The sequence below is a fragment of the Typopeltis vanoorti genome, chromosome 23, assembly GCF_054136105.1.
Source record: "Typopeltis vanoorti isolate ZY-2024b chromosome 23, IOZ_Tvanoo_1.0, whole genome shotgun sequence".
NCBI classification, from domain to species: Eukaryota; Metazoa; Arthropoda; class Arachnida; order Uropygi; family Thelyphonidae; genus Typopeltis; species Typopeltis vanoorti.
Window position 1 is genome coordinate 20,984,930 of NC_143571.1, and position 16,256 is coordinate 21,001,185.

General features: G+C 36.4%; 1 protein-coding gene across 1 annotated transcript in view; it reads left to right on the forward strand.

The window, feature by feature from the left end:
* The window catches only part of LOC150093672 (uncharacterized), a 175,272-nt gene that overhangs the window by 22,911 nt on the left and 136,105 nt on the right, over window positions 1-16,256 (forward strand). The window contains exon 3 of the mRNA XM_090412714.1: window positions 7,439-7,564. Within this exon, the coding sequence (XP_090268840.1) occupies window positions 7,439-7,564 (126 nt within the window). The remainder of the gene's footprint in view (window positions 1-7,438; window positions 7,565-16,256) is intronic.

The window sequence follows — 16,256 nt, forward strand, 5'->3', positions numbered from 1 at the left end:
TTCTTTTGCCCACCCTCTTCTTTCTATACATAAATGATCTAACCAGGTACACAGTTTTGCTCATAACAGCACATTGCACTCCTTTTTGTTTGACAAACCTTGCAAAGCACAAATCACCACAACCTCCAGAATTCTAACTTCTACCACTTTAAATTCCAATCTTCAAAACATTCAGTAATGGGGTTTGGATAACATTGCATGGAGGTGCAAGGAAGCAATTGAAATTATCAATCAATGCTAGCAAAAACACAGCTCTGCATCATTTCCCATTATTTCCCTGGTTTTTTATGGGGTAATGTCGAGGTTTTGGTGGATGTAGGAATCTTGATATTTTTTGTAAAGGTAAAAAATGCCACTTTTATGTTGTACTCATTGGAGCAATGCAACTACTTTGTCCATGACATTTTTGATGTAAGGCAGCATGAACTGTATTCTTGACAACTTGTTATGTAGGCCAGGCAGGAAGGTCTGGAGAGATCTGCATGTCTGAACACACAAAAGACGTTGAAAAAAGAAGAGAGCATAAATCAGGTCTGGCATTCCACACAACCACTACTGGCCATCAGGTACTCTGGCAACAAACAAAAATGTCATATATTGATAAGAACTACTTCACAAGAAAATTTAAAGAATCCTCACAAATGCTTAGGATCCCTACACAATGCAATAAAAATCAAGGCTTAATTTTACATCAAGTGTGGTCTTTTCATCAAAAATTTAACTGCCACAGACCTAGGATTTAGCATGCGTGATACCACAGAAAGTGATGGCAACAACTAGCAATGTTCAACACGCATACAGTAACAAATGTATCATTTGTATTCTGGTTTATCAATTATTTAACAGCTGTGAAATTATCTCATATTCAGTCCATTTCTATAAAAAGGCAACAAATCTTTATCATTTAATTACTCACCAGTTTCACACACTTCAGTTCTTTCTCAAGTATTGTATAAAACCATTAAGACTCGACTTTTTTCACTACTTTGAAGCCTCTCAATTAATAAATGATTGCCAGTATAGGTTCTGCCACTGTTAATCGAGTGGATTTTCTTGCATACATCTCCTACCTTTGGATAAATGTATCTCAAGTAGTTGCTCATAATCTCTCTAAGGCATGACTGGGTTTGGCACAAAGTCCTCTTATGTAAACTTCCATCACATCATCTGTATTCCAGTTTCTGCAATTGGGTTGCAGCTTTCTATTTTAGATGCACGTTATTAAGTGTGATGGTAGACGGATCTTTATTCTCAAAGTTTGCTACTAATGAAAGGACAGAGTTTACACAACTCTGTCCTTTCACCTACTCTCGTCTCCCTATCAACAGCAACAATCTCCAGTTGTAAATCAACTGTAAATCCAGTACACACAGTTTTGTTGCTTACAGTATATTGCATTATTCTTTCTCAGTCAATAAGCCTGGCACGATACAGATCAAAAACTTTCTGAATATAGTTTTTTTTTTTTTTTAATGGCACTTGTGGCATAATAAAGTTTATTAGAGACACATATTCACAGGAATATAATAATTTTTTTACTGCAAATATTTTGACTAGAAACTAACTGGTCATCATGATAACCAGTTAGTTTCTTCAGCTGCGCTGCCATCAATATCTGACATATGGAGAGAATACTGGTCCAACAATCTCCCAACAAACAGCTTCCTGGTAGAAGATCCCTGTGCTCCACAGCCTAGTTTTGATCTTCCTAGGAAGATTTGGTAATCAATAAACAGGATCAGAACTAGTCAGAGCAGATGTGGCTGCCTTCTACATAAATGGGTGCTGTCATATCACCCTTATTGTGATTGTTCTCCTGTGGCTCAGACGATTACTCATATTGTGTATGACTACCCAAGGCACCAATTTCACGGTGGTGGCCTACAGGACATCCACAAGGTGATGGATGAGGCCTTGAATTGGCTTTCCAACCTGGACCTTGACCTGTAGTTGGTATGGTGGCGGCGGTGGTTATGGAGGAAACAGAAGATCACGGTCCGTTCTCAATACAAAGACATTATTCTCATAGTCCTCGTCATAGTATCAGCAGAACTCCTCATGTTAGAAGATGATGATACAATGTGAAATGGGCCTCTAATGGATCAAGTTTTCTTACACAAGACACAACTGCTCTCTACTTAAACCTCAGATGCAGCTACATTTATGTTGCGAAGTGTTGTGAGAACATGCAGCCTTGTCATACTTGTTGCAGCAGGACGATAATTGTCCCTGGCTTGATTATGACAAGTTACTTTTGCTTTATTTTTTAAAAGGAAAGAATTAGAAAGCAGGTTGTGTCTTTTTTTATGTAATGAACTTTTATATGTTAAGATTTTCATCATTTGTTTCTGAAAATTGTGATTGTACTTTTCACTTACCAGTTTCATGTAGCCACGAGCATAAATAAATAAAAATAAATAGTTTCTGGTCATCTTTGGTTTAGTTTAGGTTAGATTTCTTTAGATTAACAGAAATGGATATTCCTGTTTTATTTCTCACAAAAAATAACCTTTTTCTTCCTGTCAATGCTCATAGGAAGAAATTTGCCTTCTTTGAATTACTTTAGTTTAGATTATTCATATCTTTCTTGGCATAAATGTATTTCAAATATCACATCCTTAGCATCTAAGAAATAAGGTTTTTTTCTCTGTAGCTGAAGTCATTAAATTATCTCTGAATAGCTAGTAACTGTATATAAATCACAAATCTGTTCATCTATTGAATCCTTTTCTCACATTAGGAGTAGTGCCCTTACGTAAGCGCTTCCTAAAAATACTTGACTCGGTCTAGAAGGAAGCCATTAGGTTGTTTAATGGCCCACATCTCATCATTTCACTTTATTCTCAAAAGGATGTTCTGTTTCTGAAATTTGCATTTTCTGCAAATGTATCTGTGAACAACACTGTTGTTCACAGATATATGATAATTCGGACTGTTCATCTGAATTACCAATTCAGATGAACAGTCATCTGAATTGGTAATTCCTTTACTCTTTTCAAAATCTGTTAAAACACATGCAGAAGCTATTTAACACTCGATCATAGTTCATCTTCAGACTCATAATCCGTGCAGTTAGCCTAGTGGCTTTGCACTTCGCAACCGTTGATGATGTGAGGAGCTTAAGGATCTTCCTCAGCCATAGCCAAGTTGGCCGGCCTTGGGCGTGGACAGCAGGGTTTTTTCCACTAGTTTATCTGGATGTTTCATCCCACAAGCAGGCAAACCGGCCTTGTGAACACACATGGATTACAATCAGGAATACTTAAGACCCAGCCATAGGCCTGATTCGTTAGCTATGCCGGTCCTGAGCCTGAATAAAATTTGGGGAGATTGAGATGGTGCCGTACCTTCCTGTAAAAGGGATTCACACCCATTGTATCATCATATAAAACTAACTAACTTCAGACTCATAGAACAAATTTTTCTACCTCTTCATCCATTCCTTCTACTGTTATCTTTTGGAACAGTCTTCCCAATTATGTATTTTTGAAAAATTGGGATCCAGGTCTTTAAATCTAATGTTAACAAGTTTCTTTTCTCTCAACTTTCTGTCCATCCATGGATCAAATGTACTATAGATTAACCTCTTGTGAATGGGATTCCCATAAAATTAAAGTAATAATAATTCACTACACCTGGCCTGATGTTGAATTCCACATGGTTGGAATAGAGGTCTCATATTATCCATCTATAAAACAGAAATCTTTTATTATTATACAGGCATCTCCACAAAGTCTGTAGACTCATTGATGGAGTACCTAACATTTCGTCCAGCTCTAACCAACATTCACAAATACCTGTCATGGTGTGAACTCATTTACCAAAAGAGCATCCACAGCTGACGCTGGCAACTTATTCCCCTTTATCTCCATCCTTCAAGTGAAAAAGCTAGTCCTCACACCCTTGCTAACTACACTGTCACTCAATTTACAGGGATAACCCCTAGTTCTTTTCCCCATTAGTTATATACTGAAAAATTCCTCTAGTTGTATAATGATCTTTAAATAATTTATATGTATCTGTTGTATTGTATTTCCCCTTTTCTGCATATCTATCAATCGATCAGTTAATGTAACCCACAAATCTTCAGCCTATCCTCATTAAACAGCATTCCATAGACCTGCCACCATCTCGGTCACAAAAAAAGAATTGCCTCTGAATCCTTTCCTCATCTCCAAGAAACCCACATTAGTTCAGATGGGGCATATTGAGGCTTTATATATCTGCTTGTCAGTGTATTCTTCAATAACCAGGTAGTCCTATGGACTGTTTTAGCTACTTGTAATATGTTCTCTGAACTTTAACTCAGTCCACCACCAAATCCCTAATCTCATCAATCTCCTATAGCCTAGTTACATTTTGCTGCATTAAACTGATAGCTACTCTTCATTTCCTCTGTTGTCAGTCTGTTTAAAATCATCCTGCAAGACCTCATCACAAACAACTCAAATTTTCTGAGATAATTTCTTATATCATTAATGTGCAAATTAAACTAGCAGTTCTACTATGGAGTCCTGTGGCACTGCTAGTTACATTACCTTCTGTTGGACTTTATTCTTCCATAAACTATTTGATGTCTATCGAACAGCCATTCTCTTATCCACATCACTAGCTTCCACTCCTTTTGCTCTTTACATAGCTGAGTTCCATATGATGTCCTTGCAAAGACATCTGAGTTCCTGTCAGATGTCTTTGCAGTGCCCAGCAGTATCATCATGTAGCCATTTTCTTTGTCCAACTCAGCTGTCACTTGATAATAAAAAGTGAGTAAATTCTGAAGCATGACCTACTGTCCACTATGTAGTGTCCCATTCCTATCCATGCATTTCTGAATTTTGCACTTAACCAATTTCTTTAATACCTTGATCACTCTTGAAATGCTGATAAGTGATATTTGCTACCTCAGTCTTGGAGCCTCCTTTATGCAGTGGAACTGTGTTCTCCCCTTTCTGCTTCCCCTTTTTCTGGAACACTGAAAGTAACACCTTCCATATGTCTACCTTAAAAATATCTATGGAAGCAATAATTTTCCTATAATAGCTGTCCTCTTACATGGGCAACTATATATTCCATCTTGATTATAGCAATGGAAAAAAGATCAGACTGAAATATGTTCTCAAACCTAGAAGAATTTGTTTTTGCAACAGTCAGCTCCTCTCTTATTAATGAAGCATTGAATAATATTATAGGGTACATAATACAAGCCATGACAATTGCAGTGCCAAAACATCAAGTTGGTTTCTGCCTTTCTCAAACCATGGTGGAATTTAGAATGTTCAGCAGGTAAGAAGCCTAAAACAAAGTTTAGGATATCATTTGTAGATATAGAAACTACATGAAACATAATTTCTTTCAAATGTACTCGAGTTTGCTACATTCACCATCAAAGTCAAAAGGATTCTTGGATGTGATTTGCATCCTCTTTCACCAGATCAACAAACACTGAGGAGGTCTGGGGGAAAATCTGGAAAATAAAGGGAACATGTTTCACTCAACCCTCTTCAGTCCTGGAACAAAATGGATACATTTGCTCATTCAGAAGCAGTTGCAAACAAACTTGGGGAGAGTTTTGCCAAAACATTGCCGATATTCTTTTACATCCAGAATTCCTGGTATTAAAAAAGGAAAGTAGATGGTTAAACATCCGGCACCATCCATGGATCAGCTGCTCTACTTAATCAGCAGAATTAGAAAATGCTGTTTCTTTGAAAATGAATTTACAAAAGTTACCAAAAGGCATTTATTACTGCCTTTCCAGGTCTGGTAAGAATGCAAAAATACCAGCCATGACCAGCTGCTTGTGCAAAAACTTCAACAAAAATGGCTAACTCTAATCTTTTGTTTATAGAAAGCAGAACCAAGACAGTCTGGCTTTTGCAAACATCTTTCTACACTGGAGCTTCCATTAGAAATGCTTGTTTAAAAACATGAACACTTAGTATCAGATTTCATTGACATGAAACAAAGCATACAGTTAACTTTGAGGTGTAGCTTATTGAAAGCCCAGCATAAATTTGGTCTTAGAAGGCTCTTTATTTGCTGTCAGAGTTAACTTGATAATGGAATAGTAGCCTCTTTGTGGATGACTTTATCCATCTTTCCTTATTGACTAAACCACTGACCATCTTTCAAACTGAGCTTTTTCAAATAGGTTCAGATTTTCACCACAGAAAACATGCTTCATCCTACCTCAGAACTAAGATTAAGATAAACAGTAATCCCATTGCACAGAAGGTTCAATCTTTTCATTCAAGGTTCTTGAAGCTCATATTTGACAAAAATGTAACATTTTCACCTCGTGTACATCGGTTGCAAGATAAGTATCAAAGAAAGATGAACATCCTTCACACCCTAGCTTCCACCTCGTAGAGTGCAGATAGATGTTCACTGCTCTGCTTATACTAAGCACTTGTCAGATCAAGGCTCGATTATGGATTTCAAGTTCTATGCTTCTGCAAGAGATAGTACACTTTGATGTCTGGATCCAGTTCATCAGGCTATCAGAATTGTGAGTGGACTATGTGACTTTGAATGTCACATAGTCCTCTTCTTTATGTCAGAGCAAATGAACCTCTTTGTAACTTCTTCAGCAGCTGTCCTTATTATACAAAATAAGATCCCTGCCATACTATGTAGCCAGTTATTTTTCTCCATATTAGGAATAATTGTACAATACAATGGATATAATCAGATTCTACATACCGAATGAAATTCTCAGATATACTGCTGAGTTGCATGCAATGGAGCTTATGTTAAATTACATAAAACGAAGCCTGGTATACCAACATCTGGTGCTCTCCCCAGTCCAACATTTGTTCCAACATGTCCAAATAAGGAAGAACTATCTGGACATGTTGGTTCCCTTACCACATTGGGATTAAGGGAAATGAGGCTGCAGTTGATACAACTAGGTCAGCTTGTTCCCTGATACACCATCTGCTTGTCTCTACACAGATTACAGGCATATTATAAGACAAAAATTCATATACCAGTTGCAAATGTCATGGAATAGAGAGAATAAGGGATATCAGATTAAACCGGAAATTAAATCTAACAGTCAAAGTTTTCAGAGGTGGTTCTTGCTTATCTAACACACTCTTCATGTTGAGAAGTGATGACATGCCTATGTGTGAGTGCATATTTAATCGATTGTCCTAATTTTGTCAATGAACAGTCATCATTTGATCACTTTTAATATCCCACTTAGTCCTATTCACTCAGAATTTATCTAATTCTTCCAATATGTGTTTTTAAATTTCTACAAAAGACTCATCCTTTATATATAGATTTTGATGTCCTGTTTTGATTTTATTTTTTATTTTTAATTTATGGACACCCTAATCACATACTGCAAGTCTTTTGACTCCATGGAAATTATGTATAATAACATTATTATTTGTATTACAACAATGACTTAAATCTCTTTCCTTGCAAATAGATGTTCAGTACAACTTGTAAGCCTGATGGAGTAAGAGCTATTTACCAGTATGTGCCTTTAAGAAAAGTTCATGTAACTAAATTGAGTTTGTCACTTAGAGCATCAGCTGACCAGTTGGAGCCACAGGTATTGTATAATGATTTGAATTTATTTATTAGAAATATATTGATATTATGAAACTATTACTGTTTTGATTTTTTTTTTATATATGTGGCAATCCTATTTACATATGGTTGTAAACATACAGCATATATCAGTACTATGGGTGGATTTCTAGGAACACTGCCCTAGAGATTAAAAAAAAAAAAAAAGCCTTTCACACACATTTCAGGCCTCTAAATGAATAGCACAAACATTTAAAAATATATGTGTGTTATTTTTTCTGTATGTTTAAATGTTTTTGATTCACTTTTATATTGAGAACCAACAAGAACCTGTCAAAAAACAATTCTCAGAATTTTATTCTGGTTGAGCACTGTACCATTTGCTAAGATTTTTTTAAATGTCTTTTAATGTCTTAACTGTCAGTCACTTGGCTGTACTGGCTAACTAATATTAATTACATACAAATCAAATATTTTAATGTGCTTCATGTTTTCCATTATTGCTACATAAGCTTCTTTGAATATATTTCGAAATATTTCATTCCTTTTTGGCTGTAAATTTAATATTTGCACAGTAATTTAAAAATGGTATCATTTTATTTTGTCAGAAATGTGCAATGAGGCAGTGAAACATTGAGACAACAATCGACCCATAGCAGTTACCTTGTCTCACTTATTTTGAAGCTGTTACCCTTTCTCTCTATTTTTTCCATTACAAAATGCCACAGAAAAGAATGTCTCCCTCTCTTCCTTTTTGTGTTCAGTTTGAAAATCAAATTATGTACGAGGGTGATCTGAAAAGTTCTTGGCCTCGACCAGCAACACTATTGGCAAGAGATTTTTTTTTTCCAAGTTGGTACATCTGTCATAAGTTTATACACTGTTTATACACTTTTGCTTCAGACAGTTTTATACTGTCTGAAGCAAAAGTGTTGTCTGTATCCCTTGAAATGGATAAAATTGAGTATCGTGCAGTTATAAAATTGTTTGTAAAAGAAGGTTTAATACCAAAAGAAATTCATTCAAAGTTCATAAAAGTTTATGGGCACTCATTCGACTTCGTTTTTGACAATTAAGAAATGGGCTGCCAAGTTTAACATGGCCGTACCAGCCTTGAAGATGATACGTGTGAAGGACATCCAAAAAGTGTAACAACACCAGAAATCATTGTTCGAGTGCACGATATGGTATTGGATGATCAGTGAGTCAAAGTCCCTGAAATTGCTGAGATTATAGGCATTTCAAAAGAATGTGTAGGATGTATTTTGCATGAAAAAGTTTTGCGCAAGATGGGTGCCGTGCTTGCTCACAGCAAATCAAAAATGCAATCGCATGAAAATCTCTGAACAGTGCTTGGAGCATTTTAACAAGAATAAAACTGATTTTGTACATCTATTTATTACTATGGATGAGACTTGGATTCACCATTACACACCAGAATCCAACAGCAGTCAAAACAGTGGACAGAAGCCAGTTGTTCAGTGCCAAAGAAGACAGTCATTTCCATCAGCAGGAAAGGTCATGGCATCGGTGTTTTGGGATGCTAAAGGCATTTTGTTTATTAATTATCTTGAAAAGGGTAAAACAACTGGGAATATTATTCTGATCTTTTAACCAGACTAAACGAAAAAATTCTTGAGAAAAGACCCAGTTTGCAAAAGGAAAAAATCATCTTTCATCAGGACAATGCACCTGCCCACAAAAATGTTTTGGCAATGGGAAAATTAAGGGATCTGCACTATGAATTGTTGGACCATCCACCCTATTTCCCAGATTTGGCTCCCTCTGACTTCTATGTCAGCATTTTTCTTCGAATTAAGAAGTGATTGCAGCTGTAGAGGGGTATTTTGCAGATGTTACTGAGAACCACTACAGGTACGGGATAATGGTGCTAGAGCATCGCTGGAATAAATGTATTAGTTGTAAGGAAGATTATGTTGAAAAATAAAAATAATTTCAAAATTATAAATTCGTTTTCTTCATTGTTAGGCCAAGAACTTTTCAGACCACCCTTGTAAATGCATGAAATTTCTAGTTTAATTCATCATCAAATTCCTGATACATACTCTTGAGGGAGGGGGGTACAGGATATTATAATAGTACTACATGAAAAAGTTACATCATTATTAAAATAATGCTGGATCTAATATCCACTTGATTTTTATAATGTTACATCATTACTTCCTATTAACAATTTTCCTCTAAATTTATCTCTCAAGACTCTATTTCATAAGATATATAAGAAATAGATCTTATATTTCTAGTATCAATCCATCTAGATCTTGGTCTTCTTCTGGGTGTTTTTCTTGCCATCCTGGCAAAGAATTTTGTATATAGCTTGTTTGGTGTTTTGGCTAATTTCTCTCTTATTCCATAGAAATTTATTCAGATCACTTCCTACTGTACAAGCTTTGCTAATTCTGTTGTCCATTTCCATATTTAATTTGTCATCTTCACTAAAAATTGTACTTAAATATCAGAAATGAATTTGTGTGTGTGTTCTCCATTCATGATGCAGTTGAAAACATCTCAGTTTTGTCAGGGAATCCTGTAGACTTGTACTGAATTTATTTAGAAGATAGCACAATTTGAATAAATAGATCTGAGAGTAATATGTGCAATTTTGATATCTGGTTTAATACCACTTCTTTATAATGTGATCTATACAGATGATGAATAATAGTGGTAATATGCACCCTAGTTTTATACCTGATTTAACATTCCCATATTTTTTTCAGTTCTAACTGCTGACTTACAATTCATGATGGTAGTGGCATTGTGTAGTTGATGTATTAAGTGGTGGAGAAGGAGTGTTATTATTACCTAACACTTCCCTTGGAGGTGTCAGGTAATAATAATAATAACATAGTGCTCGATATAACATTCCATTTATACCATATGACTGTAGTGATTTGAAGAGCCTCAGCACCTTGTCATATGTGTTTCCCAGATCTGCAAAACTTAAATACAGATCCTTGTTATATTCTTATGATTTCTCAACTATTTGTCTTATAGTGAAAATCTGATCTTGTCAACCTCTATTTGATCTGAACTCAGCTTGTTCTTCTCCACAATTTTCTTAGTCTTTTCTCAAGTACACTTGCATAAATCTTACCATGAACTCTCATTAGTGAAATGTCTTTGTAATTCTCACATTGTTTTATTTCCCTTTATTTGGTTGGATATTATAAGAGCACTACTCCAATCAACTAGAATTCAACCCTCTGACCAGGCCTTCTGAATTATTAGCTGCCAAATGTCTTAAGGGAATGCTGTTGGGAATTATAGGCACCTTTTGCACACCTGTTAAACATGAGTCTTGTGAGAGGGTGAGTCCCAAAGGAATGGAAGGTGGGAAAAAGTTTTCCACTTCGCAAAGGGGGAAGGATGGGGATAAGACTCACTACAAATTATAGGCCAATCTGTGTGTCTGGCATTGTTGTTAAGGTATTAGAAAAGTTGGTGAAGACTAGGATCTAGAAATGGGTCGATAATAACAATGTTCTTTAGTTAGCATGGGTTTGTTAGGGAGAGTTATATTTCAGCAATCTGCTTACATATTACAAGAGCAAATTCACTCGATAAAGGAGATTCATATACTGTGGATACTTAGATTTTTCTAAAGCCTTTGATAGATTGCTAAATGACAAGCTAGTAGCTAAATTGAAAGAAATTGATTATATAGATGTGATCATATAACAGACTAATGAGTTGGATAGCTGATGGGCTGTTGGACAGGTATCAGCAGGTAGTGTATGGAGGAGTGGTATCCCAAAAGAGGAAGGCCACAAGTGGAGTGCCACAGGGATCTGTTTTGGAAGCATTATTGTTTAACTTGTATTTTATTGACATTGGAACTGGCTTAACTAGAAATTTCAACTAGATATTTGCCAATAATGCAAAATTGGGAAGGGCCGTGATAAGTAGAGTAGATGTGGCCTTGCAGGAAGATCTGAATAGACTATGTGAGTGGGCAAATGATTGGAGCTATCAGTTTAATGTTGCAAAGTGGAGGGTCTTGAAATTTGGTAGGCAAGTTTTAAGATGAAGGAGATGAGAGAGAGATCTGGAAGTGTTGGTGGATAGAGACTTGAAGTTCAGGGATCACATTGTAAAAATTGTAAGAACACCCAACAGATTATGGCAATAATGAAGAGGACATTGGCATGCAGAAGCAAAGAGGTTATGGTTTCTTTGTATAAGGCTTTGATCAGGCCACATGTGGGCTATTGTATACAGATTTAGTCACCTTGTTTACATGGGAGAGGGTGTAATGGAAAAAGTCCAGAGAATGTTACTAAGTGTTAGGGCTACGGAATATCGGATACAAGGAGAGATTGAGGGAATGCAACTTACAAAGTTTTTGTGAATAGAAGAGGAGAGATGATTGAGACATGTAAGTTGGCAAGAGCTTGTTACCAGATTAATGTGGAGAAGATTTTTCATAGAATAGAGTAAAGCAAGGGTAGAATTAGAGACTTTCCCTGTAATCTGTACAAGGAGGATGTGTGTTGAGCAGGTGCATGAGCCATACCTAGGAGAGATAAGAGGTGAATATATTTCATGCACAAAACATTGTTTTGTGTAAAGGATTTCTTGGGTAAAGGATTAAAATCAAGTGTATAATTTCTTAGTATCTTTAATAAAGGATTAAACTAAATTTATTATAGTATCTTTAATGTATAGTAGAACCAAAGTAAAAAAACTTTCAACATTTTTCTCTCATCCAGAGATTTTTATTAATAAGGTCTAGCACCTTTTGGCTACTTGTATATGAGATTTATGACTTCTGCATTACTTCAACCTTGGTATCTCTCCTGGGTCTGGCTACCACTGATGAGACCTCAATAAAGGTTGAAACCAGTCTGAGTAGTGACCCTTCCCATTATGCATAGCATTTTTATGGATAACAATGCCACACCACATCATCCATAAGCAGTAGAGATACTTCTGGAGACCAAAAATATTAATCAAGTCAAGTAGCCAGCATGCTCTCCAGATCTCAGCCCCTTAGAACACGTTTGGGATACAATAGGGAGATGCATTGCAGTCAAAATTTCCCTCTAGAAAACAAACAAAGCCTTAGTCGGTAGGAGGAGTGAGTCAGTTTGCCACAAGAACTCCTGAATCACTTGGTGCTAAGCATGGTACGATGTTGTGAGAGCTGCATCGTAGTTCGGGGCGGACATATTCTATACTGAAATGTCTCGCCACATAGTTATCTGTAATCATTGTACATTAATTCCTTAACTACTTCCTTAAGGAATTTGTAACTTTGGCAAAATAGGTTTTTTGCCAAAATACAATTTAATTCATTATAACACATTTTTTGTGTAATCTAATTTATTAGTATGTTGGCAATAATTTATGTCCATATTTGGCTGTAGTAATGGAAATTTTTTTCATATACAGGTAAAAATGTAGTTCATCCTTAGTTTTTGGACACCAGTGTATATGTGTGTGGGGGGGGGGGGGGAGATGCTCTGGATGTTTATATGGAGAGGCTGATAAGAGAAAGGAACGAGTGCTGGTATGCATGAAGTGTGATATTCTAATGGACCACGAGGCTTGTTTAAATCAGAGTAGAGAACATGGTATCATAACTGAAATGGTTGTTGAGGAAGATTGTGTGAGTGTCAAGAAAGCATTTGAAACTGATAGCAAATAAAAGAGTGCAATTAATGATAAAGTGTGTGATAATGACATTTCAAAACAGAGTGCAGTTAACAGTAAATGCTGATCTGGGTGGATGGCAAACAACTTTGTGTGTGTGTGTGATAGCAAAAAAAAATGATTCAAGATTTGAAAGCTGAATTGGTGAAGATGAGGCAGGAGATGAAGCAGATGCAGAGGGAAATAAAGAGAGATGTAAAAATGTATGGAAGAGTGAAAAAGAAGACAGAAATTAATGATGTCAGTATGAAAGAGGTAATGAAAGACTTGCAAATTGTATTTTATTGGTATTCAATTATTAGAAGTGTGGTGAATGAGAATATGCACAAGGTTTGTTTTCTTGTAGGTTAAATGAATAGAGTGATTGAGGCATTGGACATGAGGAGTAAGTGAGCAAAAGAGTTGGTAGTGGTAGTAGGAACAAATGATTTGACTAGGAGCAAAGAGAATGTGAGATTGGATATCAGAACATTGTTGAGAATGACAAAAGATAATGTGATAGGAAAGGTAGTCAGTGTGTTGCACAGATATGACAGTGATGAGATGGAGAGCAAGAGTAGGAATAATATGTTAGCAGAAATGTGTGAAGAAAAAGGAGTACAGTTTGGTAATGCACAGAATGGATTTAAAGAACAAATTGGACTGCATTTGAATGGTTTTGCGTGAGTCATTTGGAGAGACTGTTATTAGAGAATAATGTGTGCAGAGAATGAATCTAAGCAAGTAAGAAGTGATGTGAAAGACGAGAAGAGTAAGGAAGTAGGGATTGAAGTGGTACTTATGAATGGAGACGTGGGTCACATGAGTGTGGGAGTTGGATTCGAAGAAAGTTCTGGAATGGGTAAGGAGAAAAAGAAATGGCTTGAGAAAGGTGTAGTGATGCTACACCCATAAGTGTCAGTGAAACTTGTTATAGAACCAGAAATCAGCTGTTTATGTTTGTATAGGAATGCTAAAAGTATCAGAAACAAGATAAATGAAATGGTTGCATTGATTGAGTTGGTTCACCCAAAAATTGTTGGAATAATTGAGATGTGGCTGGGACAGGATGACATCTTGACAGGAATAAAGATGGAAGGTATGATGTTTTTCTTGATGACAAGAAAGGGTAAAAAAAAAAAAGTGAGGCAGAGTCCTATTGATGATCAATATGGTGTGAGATAGAGATAAATAGAATGAAATACTTAGTTGGATGTTGCTATAGACCAGGTAATGTGGAGGTTAGTGACCATGAATAAGCAGATTAGCCAAGTAAATAGGAAAGGGTTGATTTTAATTATGGCAATGTAGATTGGGATGAGGATGACAAGGTATCAACCAGAAGTAAAGAAAATGAATTTCTCGAGTTTTTAAGGAACAACTACTTCAGTTAATATGTAATAGACAGCATGCAAGAATTCAGTGTCCTGAATTTGATCATCTCATCAGAGGATGTCATTATAAATGGAAACAGCTTGCAGCTGTAGCATGGAATGAGGAATTGGGGGGAAAGGAGATGTAGTAGAAGTAATGTCTAAATGTATTCCTACAGTCAGAAAGTTAAATAAGGTAGGTGTGAAATGGATGAATGAAGAGATTAAACATGCGATACAGAGAAATAAAGCATTACTATAAGTAGTAATAATCACATGTAGAGTACAAAGAACAGATAAGGAAGGTGACTTGGTTAGTAAGGCTAGCAAAAGTGCAGTATGAGCAGCAGTTAGCTAATGAAGCCAAAAAAACCAGGGAGTTCTTTCCATATGTGGCCAGCAAAAAAAAAAAAAAAAAAGAATGATTATGTTAAGATGACGTTGATTGGAGAAACTAGAGTGGGTGGTATAAGGATAACTGCTGCAAAGGATATAGTTGAGATATTAAATAAGCAGTTCATAAAGGTCTTTCATCCTTGTAAATGTGGCATCATGGCGAATTTGCCATTCAGTACATGACAAGGAAGAGAGACTGACTGTGAATTGAGCAAGAGGTATTGTATATGTGGAATTGTTAATCAGGCTGTGGGACTTGATGATATATTACCTTGTATTTTGAGGACGATGTGACATCTGTCTTAACACATTGGGTTGAGTTCCAAAGGAGTGGAAGAAAGGCAAGATTGTACCTGCTTCATAAGAGAAGTGACAGAACTTAGGCATCACATTATAGGCCAATCTGCATGTTAGGTGTTGTGGTTACAGTGTTGGAGAGGTTAGTCAGAACCAGGATCCAGAACTGGATTGACAACATTGATATTATATTTGATGGACAGCACAGATTTTCTAAAGGGATATCATGTTTTAGTAATCTATTTACTTATTACAATAAGGTGACAACCACATTGGATGAGGCTGTCCAATAGATGAAAATTGGATGGATGCACAGAAGTATACTTAGACTTTTGATAGATTACCCATTCAGATAAAACTGAGCCTCATCACCCCACAATATTCTCCAAGGCTAGTCATTATTGACCTCCATTTGGGCAAGAAACGTTAGCAAGAAGGTCATTCACTTATCATAATCTGCAGTAGTTAGTGCTTGCACACGACTGAACTTATGCGGATAAAAGTGAAGCATTTTCCGTAAGATTTTCCAGACTGTACCATAAGCCATAACGAGTTTGCAAGCTATGGCATGAGCGCTTGGACCAGTACTGGTCCCTCTGTCATCGAACACCGCAGTAGCAATGTCTGTTACTGTCTCTTCTTGCACTGCTTTCCGTCCTCTGCCAGATCTAACTCCTAGTGATCCAGTTTCTTCAAACTTCTTAATCATAGCTCTCAGTGCTACAGCTAACATAGGACCTGTACGCAGGTTATGAAGCCTTCTAAATTCCCGAAGGGGCTGTACGGCATTGCACTGTTTAAGGTAAAACAATTTAAGTAAAGCACGCTGAGGCAAGGTAGGATGCATATTGAGCACAATTTGTCAGTCATTCGAATAACTGCCTGAAATTTCCCAATCCCTTTTTAAGTGGAATTGGTGGCTCTGCTGTCACGTATGCACAGTAAAATTTGCATCATCCTTTTTACCTGCGTTTACTGCAAATATTTAACTGCTTT